This window comes from Eurosta solidaginis, chromosome 2 (assembly GCF_040869045.1).
Source record: "Eurosta solidaginis isolate ZX-2024a chromosome 2, ASM4086904v1, whole genome shotgun sequence".
In the NCBI taxonomy this organism is placed as follows: Eukaryota; Metazoa; Arthropoda; class Insecta; order Diptera; family Tephritidae; genus Eurosta; species Eurosta solidaginis.
Window position 1 is genome coordinate 274,425,073 of NC_090320.1, and position 18,051 is coordinate 274,443,123.

At 35.7% G+C, this 18,051-nt stretch overlaps 1 protein-coding gene across 1 annotated transcript in view; it reads right to left on the minus strand.

Moving 5' to 3' along the window:
* Nucleotides 1-6,635: 6,635 nt before the first annotated feature.
* Nucleotides 6,636-18,051, minus strand: part of LOC137241002 (bilin-binding protein-like) — a 38,099-nt gene continuing 26,683 nt past the window's right edge. Inside the window, exon 6 of the mRNA XM_067768113.1 lies at nucleotides 6,636-6,929. Coding sequence (XP_067624214.1) covers nucleotides 6,754-6,929 — 176 coding nt within the window. The 3' untranslated portion in view covers nucleotides 6,636-6,753. The remainder of the gene's footprint in view (nucleotides 6,930-18,051) is intronic.

The window sequence follows — 18,051 nt, forward strand, 5'->3', positions numbered from 1 at the left end:
ATGGTTTGTATGTACTAAGCAATTTATTGGCTGTGAACGGATAAGGGTTTCATATTCGGCATTCCATTGAAGTTAGTTAACCGTATGGGTTAGTTCAATAATTTATGTTGGAAAATATTGTAATATGATTATTACTAAAATATATTTGGAGTTCATGATGCGTATTATTGCAAGTGTGTTACAGTGGGTATGACGCATAATGCTACATTACAGTGGGTATGCCGTATAATGCTACACCACTTCCGGGATCATTTCTGAGTAGTTTTTGGGATCCGTCCTCATCCCGTCGGGGTAATTTCGGGACTTTTTCTGCACTATGTCAGGGTCATTTCGGGACTTTTAAGGGATCATTTCTGGATGGTTTTTGGGATCCGTCCGGGATCCCTTCCGTATCATTTCGGGACTTTTTTGGGACTCTTTCTGGATCACTTCGGAACCCGACCGGGATAATTTCTGAATAATTTTCGGGATACGTCCGGTATCCCGTCGGAGTTATCTCGGGACTTTGTCGGGATCATTTGGGGATCCATCCGGAATTATTTCTGTATGACTTTAGGGATTCCGTCAGGGTCATTTCGGGTCTATGTCGGGATCATCTGAGGAGACCTCCGTCATCATTTGAGGACGGCTTCCGGAATCCGTTCGGCATCCCGTCGTGGTAATTTCGGGAATTTTTCTGGTTTTCGGTACCCTTCTTAGATCTATTCTTGATGGTTTTGTGGATCCGACGCGTCGGAGATCCAGTCGGGGCCATAACCTTTCAGTTAAAATTTCAGGAATTTTAAATAACAACAATACATCTAAATTAAAGTCAAGGCTACGCAACAAAAAATCTTGTTTGTTTTCACTTTATCCATTATAAATAAAATAAATAAATAAATGCAAGGCGCGATAACCTCCGAGGCTGAGCATATCTTCCAATTTGCGTGGTGCTGCTTTTAATTTTTCCTCCAAATTGGCAGGACGATACACACATGCTTTTACGCCGACTCCGAGCGGCATCTGCAAGTCAGATGAGTTTCCACTGAGGAGCTTTTCATGGCAGAAATACATTCGGAGCGTATGCTAAACATTTCTTAGAGGCGACGCCGATTAGAACAAGTTGTTCTTCATTTTTGATGTTTCTCTGCCCGGGAGTTGAACCCAGGACCCTCGTGGCAGTAGGCAGAGCATGCTACCATAACACCACGGCGGCCGCATCGATCAATTACAGCTTGTGGAAATTTTTGGGTGATATAGGAGCCTAACAAGCCTATTTACTTAAGAACTATAATGGAAATTTTTAATTAGCTAAACAAACGGAATTAATATACGCATGTGCCAGCGAAATGAAATGAGCGTGGCTTTGACAAAGCATATTGCTATACTTTTCCAAAAAAAATTTTCCTAGTAATTATTTGTTTATATATATTTATATTTGCACAGTTGAATTGTATTAACAAATTGATATCTCTATAATGGCTGTATTTTTAGTGAATAAATACAGAAAAGTACAAAGGGTTCACTTAATTAGTTTTATCTGTTTCCAAACTGCTAATAGTTTTTATTGTATACTGGCAAAAACCCAGAGATGGGAGAATTGCACGAAATTCTGAGCAACAACACTGCTTGAACTTAAATGGGCTGACATAATCAATATCTTTCGTTAAGTGTTAATAACGCGTTAATTTGTTGTGGATTTAAATGTTTGTTCATCTTTCACATATTCGTAAAACTAGCCTAAAAGCGTCCCAGTCCGCACGATATGCCAAGATATGATCTTGAAAGAAATAACGAGATCGTCCAGAAAATAATCTTTAAAAAACACACGGTGATAAACATAAGGAAGGATAGAGTGGAGTTCTTAAAAAAGGAGGATCCAATACTCTCCTGAAATACTTTTTTTAATGATCTTGAACTTGATCCGAAATCAACGAACAGATACGGGGTCATTTAGGGACCCTTCCGGAACTATTTTTTTTCTTTATTGGCAACAAAATTTGATTTGATTTACAACAATTTATTCAAAACAAATAAGGAAGGCTAAGTTCGGGTGCAACCGATCATTTTATACTCAATACACGCTTCAATTGTACATCTCATTTCAGATAAATTACTTATCTACATAACACGTGGCACCGTCCGTTTAAAAAAAAATGTCTCCCCATTTCCTCTTACAATAAAACATGATAAGTGAAATATCATTGATTCAAAACTATTTTTTGCTAAGTTATAGCTTATTATTCTAGTCTACGACCCTTTTAAACTTATTATATATAAAAGTGGGCGTGGTTTTTAACCGACCCCGTCATTTTCTATTCTGCGTCATAAGGACAACCTGTTTACGCGGCGTAGGCTGCCGCCCGTCCCATCTCCCACTTGCACATACGTATATCTATAAATTTATATATACCCCGTATCTTGTACTGTATTCGATTATTGAATGGTATTGTATCGAATTATCCCCTAGAAGCAATGCATTGTATTTACCTTTAAATTCCCTATTGGGTCTCCTCATGGACGTGTGGCAGCCTCCACCGCGCAAATCCACCAGATGGAATTCGCCGCAAGTATAGTACACTACCTGTCAAAAAACCACCACCCTTTTGGCAATATCTGTAATTTATTATTATTAAAAAGTTGCGTTTGCTGTGCATTTGTGCTCTACAACTAATCAATCGTTTTTCCTTTTTTCGTAAATTTTGCAAATCAACCTTAATCGTGAGTTTTTGCTCCGCATACAAAAAGTATTGAACTACACAGTTTTTCTGCTAAATACAAAAACCCTCAGTGAATCTTGGTGAACGGATAACAAGTTTAAGTTAAATAAACTCCTGGCTTGCATTTTGTGTTCGCGAAACGAAATCCATACAAATCCTATAAGAATTATATCCAAAATACGGATAATTAGAAGAAAGTTATGTTTTAAATGAGATACATTGAATAAGCGATATCTAGTACTTAAATTTCATTGTTTCTAATTCGTTGCGAATAAAGATATTAAAACGAACATACATTGGTGAACTGTTCAATAAATTTCAGCAGGTCAAATATTTCTCGTTTAATTAGTAGCGGGTGAAATTGTGTGCAAAGCTAAGTTATCAAATTAAACCAATCCGCATAAACGCCTACAAGCTTGGATAAAACGGCAAGGGAATAGCTTCTTCACAATCGAACGCCTGTACTCATTTGTGCACACCAAAAAGCATTTGCCAGATTTATTGTCAGCGCCATCGCCATCTCATTCAACCACCTCGCCACCACATCATCGCCATCACCGTATTTGCAGCAGGAGGACCCCTACAACAGGTGAGTTTTATAACACCCAGCCCAGTTTATCTACAACCCTCCTACCAAGCTTGATCTCTTGATCCGTTTTTGGTAATGAATTATCACACTTTCGGTTTTTCGATATCGAAAAAGTGGGCGTGGTTATAGTCCGATTTCGTTCATTTTAAATAGCGATCTGAGATGAGTGCCCAGGAACTTACATACCAAATTTCATTAAGATACCTCAAAATTTACTCAAGTGAGTTCTGCTCAGCTGAGTATAAAAATGAGAAACATTTAAATTTTATGATTCAATAACACATAATACTACTTTGGTTTCCTTAAAGTGCTTTGAAAAGGCAATTATAAGCTTCAAAAATAAATTATTTACCTTTAAGAGACAGGTATTGTTCAATTAGCTCATTCGTACACTTTTTTGCATATATTGAAAACAGTGGCGGATTTACGGGGAGGGTTTTCAGTTTTAATGTATTCATGATAGAACATTGAAATTCAGTAAGGAGCTATATGAGATCAATCCCTAACGCCACCAAGAAAATGTAAGGTGGGAGAGAAGGGGCGTGGCACCTGCCATATAAATGGAATAATGAAAATTGATATAGAGCTATATGACGTTAAGTCCTAACAGCACCAGTAATATATGGAATTGAAAAAAAAAAAACAAGATGAATGGGACTTTCAGAACTATGGCTGCCTTAAAAACTTAGGTTATTTCAACACGTAAAGTTTGATTGTAGAGTTGGGTTTGGCTGTTATTCCTTTAGTATTCTTTTATGTTATCTTTAGGGTTGGTATTTTTGGATACGCATGGAGGAACCGGAAAAAACATTTCTGTTTAATTTGATATTAATTTATGTAATTTTAAGGTGTAATGATCATCCTGAAGGCGGTGTTTTCCTGTTACTTGCTGGAACAGCCGCAGTTGAAATAAATTCGTGCTTTTTCGTCTATAGACGGCTTTACGTACAAGAATTCACTCTCTTTAGAAATATGAGAGGGCATTTTGTCGCAAACACTTCAGCAGCAGCTTTTGCTAATTAACTTCTCGAAACTAATTATGGCAAAATTCCTATTCCTTTACTAACATATTTGGTTCCTTTTCCTGCAAGTTTTTTGAAATTATGACATCGCCTGAAGCTTTAATATCTAATGTTTCTTCCAAATATTGAAGAACAAACTATAAATTGCTTTGAGAGAAGGCATTCTAGGCACCTTAAAATTAGGATGTTAATATCACTGGAACCAAGACAACTTATTACTATATTGCACAGTCATGGAAAAGTCCCAAGCTGTGCATATCCGATTCAGTTTATTAGCTCTTTTGAGCCATCAAAAATTTCTCCCCATCGATTGATCCTTAAAAAAGGGCCTATAATTTCATAATATGTATGCTCCGTAATTTCGATTCTCCACGCTTATGTAGTGGGACAAGGCTTTTTATCACAAAACTTTTAATGATGTCATTGAAGCAATTCATTTTATCGGAAAATTTCGAAAACAATAAAGTTTAAAACCAAGGATTCCATTGGTACCGATAGATTTGTCTTTTCAATTTTAAATGCCTCAAATTTCCTATCCCTATCAATGAAGCTCAAGGACGATCATTAGATGCGAATCAAGGGATTGATGAGCGCAATACAAACCTTTATAGCTCCAGAGCTTCTGCAACTCAATTGTCAACCTCACCTATGCGAGGGGAATCCTGTTACAAATATCATTATATCATACATATATGACTGTAGCAGAAATCAATCTTACCAACTCATGTTTTACCTATGGCCAATTAAGCATATATTGCATATTTTTATAGAAACGTGGGGTAAAACCCACGGACATAAGCTAGTATACTATATATACCACCGAACTCTATGATTTTTTCAGATAACAATATATGCTATATACGTATGCATTCGTTGAAATTTGAAGCCTCTAGCTTTTAGAATGGGGCAGTAATTACGAAAAGTTTCTTATCTGAACAATCGGTTGTGGGGGATATATGCTGCATGTATATACGACCGATCTCATACATTTTTTCAGTCAACAATATGTGCAATATACGAAAGCATATGGTGAAGTTTGGAGCTTCAATCCGCTAAAATAAATAAAGATATGACAACAATCCTCTTATATACGCGCTAACCAAATTTTATCAAAATATCTCAAAAAGTGAGAGTTTGCATCCAAACAGACAGTCGGGCAGACGGACATGGCTAAATTAACTCTGGGTCTATTTATTTTTCTTCAACGACTTAAAATTTTGAGATTCGTGACAAGGTTAATATACCGTTTCATTTTCATGAAAAATATAAAAACGCGATTGGCACAGCAAAAATAAAACGCCAAACTATGCTTAAACTTATTTACACATAAAACTGCTCTTATGACACACTGTGCATCGAGCGGACACTCTCCTAACTTCGTTAAAGCATCCATCTTACAGCAAGAAACAAATTACTGTTTCTCACTGGAAGTGTTGCATATTATAAATACTCCGCCAAATATACGACTAAACTATAACCAAAAATTGATTGAAAAATAAAGATGTTGCATGCGGGAACTTCAGTGGAAAGCAGCGGAACTTCACAAAATTCTGTAAGTCACTTCCACCACACCACAAACTTTAACACAATTTTTAACATTATTTAAGCACACAAAATACACTGATTGGAGTTTTAGAGAGTAAAATTTAAATTCTGAACAGATTAGCTGAATAAAAAGTGTACAAATAATTGTTAAATAATAAATACAGACAGTGGTAGTTTAAAAAATTCTGCTGTGATAAGTGGTGAATATGACCTACTAGAATTTTTTGAAGCTTGCTTCACACTATTTTTCGTCCCTGCAACATCTCTATCTTAAAATGTTATTTGTTTATATACATTTTTCAGTTCATTTCCCTGAGGACGGTTACCGCTGAGTAACCGAAATATATCGGATTTTTTCAAGAAAACTGGTGTTTTTCTTTTATTTTAATTAAACTCGAGCCTTTGTTTCTCAGATTCTTCTAATAACTTATTCTCAACAAAAGCCATTGTGAGATCCTTTTCATCTCCCGCTTCTAGGGACGTGATCAATGTATCATATGTGCTCGGTAAACTGCTCAAAAGCATTGAAATTATCCAAGTAACCGCAATGTTTTCTCCTAAATATTGAAGACGGAAAAAAAGGCCGCTTCATTTGAGATATATGTTTTTCAATATTATCAGCTGAGTGTAGCTTTAAATTAGCAATTGAAGCATGATTAAATTTCGTAAGCGCCAACTTTAGACCAGCCACATCGTAAAGTATCAATAGAATTACGGAACAAATTACATTTTTAAAAAATTTCACAATGCAGGTTATGGCCCTATTGCAAAAATATTAACTTGTAATAAAACAATTCTATATTCATTATTCATCAGATTCAATTACAAGAGTGAGACTTTTCCGTATTATATTAAAATGTCTGCCAATTACTAGTGATAATATACAAATATTTAACACTTAACACTTCCTCTGTCTCTTACTATGCAGTGTGGGCGATAGATAACCTGCGCAGTCCTGGTGACAGTTATATTGGAGCTCCGTTTTGGAAATCCCTTTGAGATCTAAAGCGTCCTTGTAAGCGGTTATAACTTGCTGGGATGGATTATTAGCTCGTGTATGAATCCAAACGTCTTCTAAATTTTGGAAGATAAAATAATGTTATAAATATGTTTATATGTGAGTTTTGAATGATATGTAAAATAGTGACGACGTCCGTCTACTTTTCCTGCGGTTGTCTAATTTTACTAAAGGTACAAATGGATTGTTGAATTCTAAGCCATTACGTAGACTTTTGGTTCAGGGACTATGTTGAAGATAAGTGTGGGAATGATTTACCCAAATCCCTTTTGGAATTTGGTTTGTTAACGTAATTATTACGATGTTCAGTGTTATTGTTTTTTCCTACTTTCCACCGTGTATAAAAATCAACAAAACAACTGCATTAATCATCTCTTCATCATCGGATGCAGTGATCTCTTATCTTCCAGTGATATCGGCAAGTGTAAATGTTTTGTATAAAAATTAGCTAAAACCTATTGCAAATAGATATACGCGAAGCCCCATAAAACAGCTGTATTTCGCTTAATGTTTGACGTATCTTAATTTGAGAGTTGGTGAAAAACCCACATTAAAAATTTGCCTACCAACTGTTGTTTTAGATTCTTTCTACATCTAACGTTACAGTTTTGAGAGCAAGGCTAAGGTTAATTTGAGATTTTCAATTAGAATTCTCAAACACATGTTAAAATAAACAGACATATTTTTTAAGAAAAAATTTATGAAAATATTTTGTAAAGAAAAATTGTTAAAAAAATGAATTTAATTTAGTTATTAAAAGAAATAGCAGAAAAAAACGTGTATAAAAAATTAGCAATTAAAAAATTAAATAAAAAAATAACACAAAAAAAATTGTTTAAATCAAATTAAAAAAATTGTAAGAAAATTAGCAAATAAATTATTAATATAAACGTTTTTAATGTAAAACATAATTTATGAGACAATTGGTAAAGAAGTAAAAAAAATTTTAAAACTTATAAAACTTGTTAATAAAAAGAAAAATGCAAATGATTTTGATAAAAACTTGATTTAAGTAAAACTACTACAGATATTTGATAAGAAAGAATTCGAAACAAAAACTTTTTCATTTACGACTAATAGAATAAATAACCAAAGAAAATTTTTGGAAATAATTAATAAAAAAAGCAAAGTATTTTATGAAATTAGTATAAAAATTAAAAATAAGTAATTAGTTACAAGAACAAAAAAAAAAAGCAAGTAAGGACGGGACTGTCTTCGGCTATGCCGAAGACTTCATACCTTTCATGAATGGGGCTGAACAGTAATCTTATCCCGTTTGTAATCTCCGTATAATCGGATGTATAAGATAAGAAATATCTAGTGAACAGATCTACATACCTAAACGATTTTTAAGATAAATATAAAATAAACAAGTAAGGAAGGTTAAGTTCGGGTGTAACCGAACATTACATACTCAGTTGAGAGCTATGGTGACAAAATAAGGGAAAATAACCATGTAGGAAAATGAACCGAGGGAAACCCTGGAATGTGTTTGTATGACATGTGTATCAAATGAAAGGCATTAAAGAGTATTTTATGAGGGAGTGGGCCATAGTTCTATAGGTGGACGCCATTTAGGGATATAGCCATAAAGGTGGATCAGGGTTGACTCTAGAATGCGTTTGTACGTTATGGGTATCAAATGAAAGGTGTTAATTAGTATTTTAAAAGGGAGTAATCCTTAGTTCCATAGGTGGACGCCGTTTAGAGATACAGCCACAAAGGCGGACCAGGGGTGAACCTAGAATTTGTTTGTACAATAGGGCATCAAACGAATGGTGTTAATGAGTATTTTAAAAGGGCGTGGGCCATAGTTCTATAGGTGGACGCCGTTTCGAAATATCGCCCTAAAGGTGGAACAGTGGTGACTCTAGAATGCGTTTGTACAATATGGGTATCAAACGAAAGGTGATAATGAGTATTTTAAAAGGGCGTGGGCCTTAGTTCTATAGGTGGACGCCGTTTCGAGATATCGCCATAAAGGTGGACCAGGGGTGACCCTAGAATTTGTTTGTACAATATGGGCATCAAACGAAAGGTGTTAATGAGTATTTTAAAAGGGAGTGGGCCTTAGTTCTATAGGTGGACGCCTTGTCGAGGTATCGCAATAAAGGTGGACCAGGTGGACTCTAGACTTTGTTTGTACGATATGGGTATCAAATGGAAGGTGCTAATGAGTATTTTTAAAAGGGAGTGGGCCTTCGTTCTATAGGTGTTCGCCTTTTCGGGATATCGCCATAAAAGTGGACCAGGGGTGACTCTAGAATATTTTTGTACGATATGGGTATCAAATGAAAGGTGTTAATGAGTATTTTAAAAGGGCGTGGGGCTTAGTTCTATAGGTGGACGCCTTTTCGAGATATCGCCATAAAGGTGGACCAGGGGTGACTCTAGAATGAGTTTGTACGATATGGGTATCAAATTAAAGGTATTAATGAGAGTTTTAAAAGGAGTGGTGTGAAGGCGTTTTCCAGATATCGACCAAAATGTGGACCAGGGTGACCCAGAACATCATCTGTTGGATACCGCTAAGTTATTTATATATGTAATACCTGCCAAGATTTTAAGGGTTTTTTATTTCGCCCTGCAGAACTTTTTCATTTTCTTCTACTTAATATGGTAAGTGTCACAACCATTTTATAAAGTTTTTTCTAAAGTTATCTTCGCGTCAATAAAACAATCCAATTACATTACCACGTTTCATCCCTTTTTTCGTATTTGGTATTGAATTATGGCATTTTTTTTATTTTTCGTAATTTTCGATATCGAAAAATTGTGCGTTGTCATAGTCGAATTTCGTTCATTTTTCATACCAAGATAAAGTGAGTTCAGGTAAGTACGTGAACTGAGTTTAGTAAAGGTATATCGATTTTTGCTCAAGTTATCGTGTTATCGGCCGAGCGGAAGGACAGACGGACGACTGTGTATAAAAACTGGGCGTGGCATCACCCGATTTCGCCCATTTTCACAGAAAACAGTTAACGTCATAAAATCTATGCCCCTACCAAATTTCAAAAGGATTGGTTAATTTTTGTTCGACTTATGGCGTTAAAAGTATCATAGACAAATTAAATGAAAAAGGGCGGAGCCACGCCCATTTTGAAACTTTCTTTTATTTTTGTATTTTGTTGCACCATATCATTACTGGAGTTGAATGTTGACATAATTTACTTATATACTGTAAAGATATAAAATTTTTTGTTAAAATTTTACTTAAAAAATTTTTTTTTTTTTAAAGTGGGCGTGGTCCTTCTCCGATTTTGCTAATTTTTATTAAGCGTACACATAGTAATAGGAGTAACGTTCCTGCCAAATTTCATCATGATATCTTCAACGACTGCCAAATTACAGCTTGCAAAAGTTTTAAATTACCTTCTTTTAAAAGTGGGCGGTGCCACGCCCATTGTTCAAAATTTTACTAATTTTCTATTCTGCGTCATAAGTTCAACTCATCTACCAAGTTTCGTCGCTTTAGCTGTCTTTTGTAATGAATTATCGCACTTTTTCGGTTTTTCGTAATTTTCGATATCGAAAAAGTGGACGTGGTTATAGTCCGATATCGTTCATTTTAAATAGCGATCTGAGATGAGTGCTCAGGAACCTACATACCAAATTTCATCAAGATACCTCAAAATTTACTCAAGTTATCGTTTTAACGGACGGACGGACGGACGCACATGGCTCAATCAAATTTTTTTTCGATCCTGATTATTTTGATATATGGAAGTCTATATCTATCTCGATTCCTTTATATATGTACAACCAACCGTTATCCAATCACACTTAATATACTCTGTGAGCTCTGCTCAACTGAGTATAAAAATAGGTAGGTACTTTGTGTGAGGATGCAAAGTTTCAGGTTTTTTGTGGTCTGCGTATTTCAACAATATATGACGTAACTATTTGATGAAATGTTATGAATTTTGAAGCTTCTAGCCGTAAAAAAGGGGCAAAAAAATACAGTTTATATGGGGTACATAATATATGTACCACCGATCTCTACGATTTTTTCAGACAACAATATATGCTATATACGTAAGCATTTGGTAAATTTTGAAGCTTCTAGCTGTTAAAACGGGGCAGAAATTACGCAAAGTTTCTTATCTGAACAATCGGTTGTATGAGATATATACTATATATACCACCGATCTCAATGATTTTTTCAGACATCAATATATACTCTACACGTAAGCATTTGGTGAAATTTGAAGCTTCTAGCTCTTAAAATGGGGAAGAAATTGCGCAAAGTTTCTCATCTGAACAATCGGTTGTATGAGATTATATATACCACCGGTCTCTATGAGTTTTTCAACCAACAATATATGCTATACACGTAAGCATTTGGTGAAATTTGAAGCTTCTAGCTGTTAAAGTGGGGCAGAAATTGCGCAAAGTTTCTTATCTGAACAATCGGTTGTATGAGATTATATATACCACCGATCTCTGCGATTTTCTCAGACAACAATATATGCTATACACGTAAGCATTTGGTGAAATTTGAAGCTTCTAGTTGTTAAAACGGGGCAGAAATTGCACAAAGTTTCTTATCTGAACAATCGGTTGTATGAGAGATATACTATATATACCACCGATCTCTGCGATTTTCTCAGACGACAATATATACTATATACGTAAGCAATCGGTGAAATTTGAAGCTTATAGCTGTGAAAATGGGGTAGAAATTGCGAAGAGTTTCTTATCTGAACAACCGGTTGTTTGAGATATATACTATATATACCACCGATCTCTATGATTTTTTCAGACAACAATATACGTCATATACGTAAGCGTTCGGTGAAATTTGAAGCTTCTAGATGTTAAAATGGGGCTAAAATTGCCAAAATATATATATATACTATATATATATACTATATATACCACCGATCTGTATGATTTTTTCAGACAACAATATATGCTATATACGTAAGCATTCGTTGAAATTTGAAGCCTCTAGCTCTTAAAATAGGGCAGTAATTACGAAAAGTTTCTTATCTGAACAATCGGTTGTGGGGGATATATACTATATATACGACCGATCTCTATGATTTTTTCAGAGAACAATATGTGCAATATACGAAAGTATATGGTGAAGTTTGAAGCGTCAATCTGGTAAATTGAGTAAGATATTACAAAAATCCTCTTTTTCTGAAAAATCGGTTGTATGGAGGATATATGCTATAGTGGTCCGATCCGGCCGGTTCCGACAAATGTGTAATCGGACACCCAAATACACCCGCTCACCAAATTTTATCAAGATATCTCAAAAATTGAGGGACTAGTTTGCATACAAACAGACAGACGGACATGGCAAATCAACTCAGCTCTTCATTCTGATTATTTCGGTATACTTAATGGTGGGTCTATCTATTTTCCTTTAAGTACTTACAATTTTGGGTTTCGTGACGAAATTAATATACCATTTCATTTTCATGAAAGGAATAAAAAAATATAAAAAATTCATAAAATTTATGAAAATTGAATAAAATAGAGAACTTGATTTGACTGAAATTTGCAAAGAATATGGAAAAAAAATTTATGCAAAACAAAAGAAATAATTTAGAAAAAAACTTATAAAAATAAAAGTATTTAGTAAAAAAGTTTAGTGAAAGAATTCGTGATAAATATTTCTTAAATAAAATTTAAACAAAAACAAGGAAAGGTGTCTAAGTTCGGGTGTAACCGAACATTATATACTCAGCGTGAGCTTCAATTGTACACTTTTATTTCAGACAATTTACTTTTCTACATAACACCGCCCGTTAAAAAAAAAAAGGCCTCCCCATTTCCTCTTACAATAAAACTTGATAAGTGATTCAAAACTATTTTTTTCAAAGTTATAGCTTATTATTTTCGTCAAACTTGTTTTATATCTAAGTTGCCGTGGTCCGTGCCGTGGTTAACCGAGCCCGTCTATTTTTACTAGGAAATTATGTGTACAAAATTTCATTACGATACGTTAATTTTTCTTCGAGTTATGGCTCCCGAAACATAGAAAATTGCTTAGTCTTAAAAGGGGCGGTGCCATACACATTTTCAAAAATTTTAGTGTTTTCCAATTTAATGTTATAATTCAATTTAGAAAGTAAAATTCTATTGATACTAAACTCTTATTCGCTAAGATATAGCTTATTATTTTCGTCTACGACACTTTTAAAAATCTTTTGTACAAAAGTGGGCGTGGTCTTTAACCGATCTCGTCCATTTTTTCTAGAAATATTTCCTGCTGTAGGGAAAATTTTGTTTAGCCAATTTTATTACGATCCGTTGATTTTTCTTTGAGTTATGGCTCCCGAAACATAGTAAATTGTTTAGTCATAAAAGGGGCGGTGCCACACCCATTTTTTTAAGTTTGAAGTTTTTTCTATTTATTGCTATAAATCCACTTGGGAAATAAAATACTATTGATACAAAGCTTTTTTTTGCAAAGATATAGCTTATTTTATTCGTCCACGACCTTTTTAAAAATCTTTTATATAAAAGTGGGCGTGATTCTTAACCGATTTCGTTAATTTTTCTTCAAAGCATTCCTTATAGTAAAGGCAACCTATCTGCCGAATTTTGTTACTATAGGTTTAACGATTGCTGATTTATGATTAATAATATTTATAAAATTGATTTTATTTCAAATAGGTGGTGGCACCCTGATTTTAAAAAGTATTTTCAAATTTTTATCAAGAGTCCCAATATCTGTCCACACGTCAAATTTCAACATTCTGGGTGTATTATTTACTAAATAATCGGGTTTTTTGTGTTTTCCAACTATCCGATTCTATTTACATTCATATCGCTCAAATGATCATGCAGACCATTCGCATTCAGTGACGAACATGTATAGTAGGGACCTGTAATGGAATTCACTAATTTATAACGATGCGATTTGTCGAGATTTTAATTAACGATTTTGTCGCTTGCTTTTTCGATTTTACTATTCACTAACTTAGTTTTACAAAAGGAAAGTCAAAAATAAATAACTTCCCTATACTAAGTAACTGCTTTAAAAAGTCATTATAGTGTAAGTTTTTACATATTTTAAAATAAAATAATTAAAAAAAAATTTTAAGTTAAACGGCTAGAAAATAATTAGGTAGGTCCTAGGTACCATTCATCACACTCGTTATCAATATAGGGCGTTGATCAGACAAATAAATATAAGCGTTGGATGCGTCATATTTCTATTGATAGTCATAAGTAAAACCAGCTGAACCTTAATAAGGTTATGCTACGCCTCACATTTTTAGAAATTTCACGCACCCAACGCTTTTATTTAATTGTCTGATCAAATCCCTAGATTGATGAGGAGTGTGATGACTTGTACCTAGGGCCTGCCTAATTATTTTCTAGCTCTTAGTATTATTATTACTTGATGTAAGTATTGTTTTCAATAAAACCGATTAACTTCAAAATTTTTTTTTAATTGTTTTATTTTCAAGTGTTTAGTGTTTATTTAATTGCCTATTATTTCTCATTTTATTTAGTTCATTTAGTGACTCATTATTACAAGGGCTCTTTCCTGACAATTTGTTACAACCTAAGTCCTCAATATATAATCCTTCCAAAGACTTTACTCGACTCTGCGCCACGTATGCTTGTCCCTCCTCCAACTCAAAAATATTTTGATGTCACTTCTACCGGACTGTATGCAATATTTGTTCCAAATATATGCCAAATCGGGCATCATTGGTCGCTTTCTATTCATGTATGTATTATGTGTTCCAAATATGGACCAAATCGGGCCACAAATACGATTTTTGTGAATATCTCGATCCTTGCGCCACCTAGTGGCGTTTTTTTTGATAGGTCGTAATCTATTCTTGTATGTATTATGTGTTCCAAACATAAGCCAAATCGTACAACAAATAAGATTTTTGTGAATATCTCGATCCTTGCGCCACCTAGCGGCGATTTTTTTCATAAGTCGCTTTCTATTCTTGTATGTATTGTAACGAATTTAGTGCAATTCCCCTTATTTGCAACCTTCTACTAACGTTCGAATCACTAAACTGTTGAATAAATAACTCCACTATTCAATAATGCAAAATGGCTTTTATTCAAATACTTCATAATAACACTTATAATTCGCAACTGTAGCTTGCTTAAACCAAACTGACTCTCGCGCCTCAGCCTGTGCCGCTTTTATACTCTTCGGTTTCCTCGTTCACCCATTTCTCCTAAGGTCTAGTAATTTCGTGAACCTGATGCTTGTTTACCATCTATATACACGTATATTTGCAATTTGTATCCATACGCGTGTGTATATGTGAGCGGCTGATGATGACATGCGCTTGTGAGTATCTCTCTCTGTTGCCCCGCACGTATGTGTGCAGACATAATGATTTATTTATTTACGTACATACAAGTGTAGCAGCTTGCTTTATTGTTGTTGTGGCTTTATTTACTTAGTATCAGATCAGTGATGGGAGTATCACTTAGTGTCACTAATATTCGTGACACTGCCCTCCATATAAGTCTGATCGTCCCGATCAGACAAATCTCTCGATCTAACCGCTGCTACCCTCTCCAAATGAACCACCCTTCTATTTCGTGGTTTCCCAATTATTTGTATGTGGTAGATGACATCACTGATCCTCTTCACAACTCTGTACGGGCCTTCCCAACTCCACCGATATTTGGATGGGAAACCTTTCCGCCGGTGATGGTTGTATAGCAGTACCAAATCTCTCTCCGAGAAACCTTCCGAATTAAAGTTCTTGTTGTGCCAGTGTTTCATCTTACTACTCATTACCCTGGGCCGTTCCCTCACACTCTGTTCCGTGGCCAATGAAGAACTACTTCGCAGAGCTTGATTTGGCGGATTGACTTCTATCATCAGTATCGTCTTGACGTTTCACAAGAGTAGTGCGCGCTGGCTAGAAAGCACCCTTGCATTCTTTCTGGAAAATTATTTCAGTCGTTTTAGTGCATCCATTAGGGTTTGGCAATGCCAAATGCAAGTACTTTTGATTTCGCTTTATTTGGCCCATTCGATCCATCAACCTTTGCCTTTGACTTTCGTGGTCTTTGTTGAGCCTTCTCCACCAGTACTCGATTACTACCGAACCCTTTCTCCAAACTGAAGTTAGGTGGTATATCCTAGTTCTTATAGCGTATATTCCTTCTCGGCATGTCGATGCTGATTTCATAGTCAACCAAGAAGTCCACTCCTAATATGACTTCATCAACGATCTCCGCCACAACGAATTTGTGTAGTACCATGATCTTCCCAATTAAGACTTTGCAGATCACTTCTCCCAAGACTTGGTTATACTCGCCAATGATCGTACGCAACCATGCTCGAGGTAATGGCTTTACTCTCCTGTTGACCAAATCGGATCGGATTAAAGAATGAGATGCGCCCGTATCTACAGTCAGCACACCCTCCTTGCCATCCACATTTCCTTTGACGGTAAGACTGCTCGATTTCCTTCCAGTTTGCGAGATAGGTATCACCCGACATTCAATAGCTGGGACAAGTTCTCGATCTTTACATTTGACTCGCTCTTGCTTATCTCCTCCAGCTTTGCGTTTACGACCAGCCAAGTTGGAACTACCATCACCAGTGCTGTAATGACGTGCAATGTGACTCGGGTTATCGCACTTGAAACACTTCATAACTCCGGCATTTTTTTGTTGTAATCCCTTCAGTGCTTCCAAAATTGTGTCTACCCAATCTGGCCTTTCCACTTCCCCGCGATGAGCTTTGTATGCGGGCTTACTCAAAAGTGACGCTGTTTCCTGAGTCAGTGCATGGGATACCGTTTCAGCAAATGTTGGCTTTGGGTTCGCATATGTAGCTGGTTTCGTTTCGGCATCCCGTATTCCATTTATAAAGCTCTAAATTTTAACCCTCTCGGTGTATTCAACGGGTGCGTCTGCATTTGCGAGATGAGCCAATCTTTCGACATCCGACGAAACTCCTGCAAAGTCTCATTCACCATTCGGTAACCGTTTTGCAACTCAATTTGGTATATCTGTTTTCTATGCTCGCTTCCATAACGTCTCTCGACAACGGTCATCAATGCTTCATAGTTGTTCCACTTTCCTTCGGGAATCGTCTGTAGGATTTCGGCTGCTGGACCCTTCAATGCTACGAATGGAGCTGCAACTTTAAAATCAGTATTCCAGTTGTTCACTGCTGCGGTCTTCTCAAATTTTAGCTTAAAGACCTGGAAAGGAACAGAACCGTCAAAGGATGGTGTTTTTACCTTTGGATTGCTTGCTGAAACATCTGGACGATTTAATTGCAACTGCTCCATACGATCCTTCAAATCATCGACTTCTGCCTGAAATTGAGCGATTTTTGCATCCTGCGCTTCCAGTTTTTATGATATCCTTGCTTCCTGTTCTGAAAGTTGCGAAAATATGCGATATTCTTGTGCTTTCACCTGCTCAGCCATATATGTCTTCTGTTCTTCTAACTGCGTTTCCATCTTAGATGTAATCCACTTAACTTCGCCATGTCCAAGTCGTATTCGAAATCTCCAGAATTTATTCAACAATTCCTCTTCTGGCACCAATTGTAACGAATTTAGCGCAATTCCCCTTATTTGCAACCTTCTACTAATGTTCGAATCACTAAGCTGTTGAATAAATAACTCCACTATTCAATAATGCAAAATGGCCTTTATTAAAATACTTCACAATAACACTTATAATTCGCAACTGTAGCTTGCTTGAACCAAACTGACTCTCACGCCAGCCTGTGCCGCTTTTATACTCTTCGGTTTCCTCGTTCACCCATTTCTCCTGAGGTCTAGTAATTTCGTGAACTTGATGCTTGTTTACCAGCTATATACACGTATATTTGCAATTTGTATCCATACGCGTGTGTATATGTGAGCGGCTGATGATGACATGCGCTTGTGAATATCTCTCTCTGTTGCCCCGCACGTATGTGTGCAGACATAATGATTAATTTGTTTACGTACATACAAGTGTAGCAGCTTGCTTTATTGTTTTTGTGGCTTTATTTACTTAGTTTCAGATTAGTGATGGGAGTATCACTTAGTGTCACTAGTATTCGTCACAATATTATATGTTCCAAATATGAGCCAAATCGGGCCACAAATACGATTTTTGTGAATATCTCGATCCATGCACCACCTAGCGGCGATTTTTTTTCATAGGTCGATTTCTATTCTTGTATGTATTATGTGTTCCAAATATGAGCCAAATCGGACC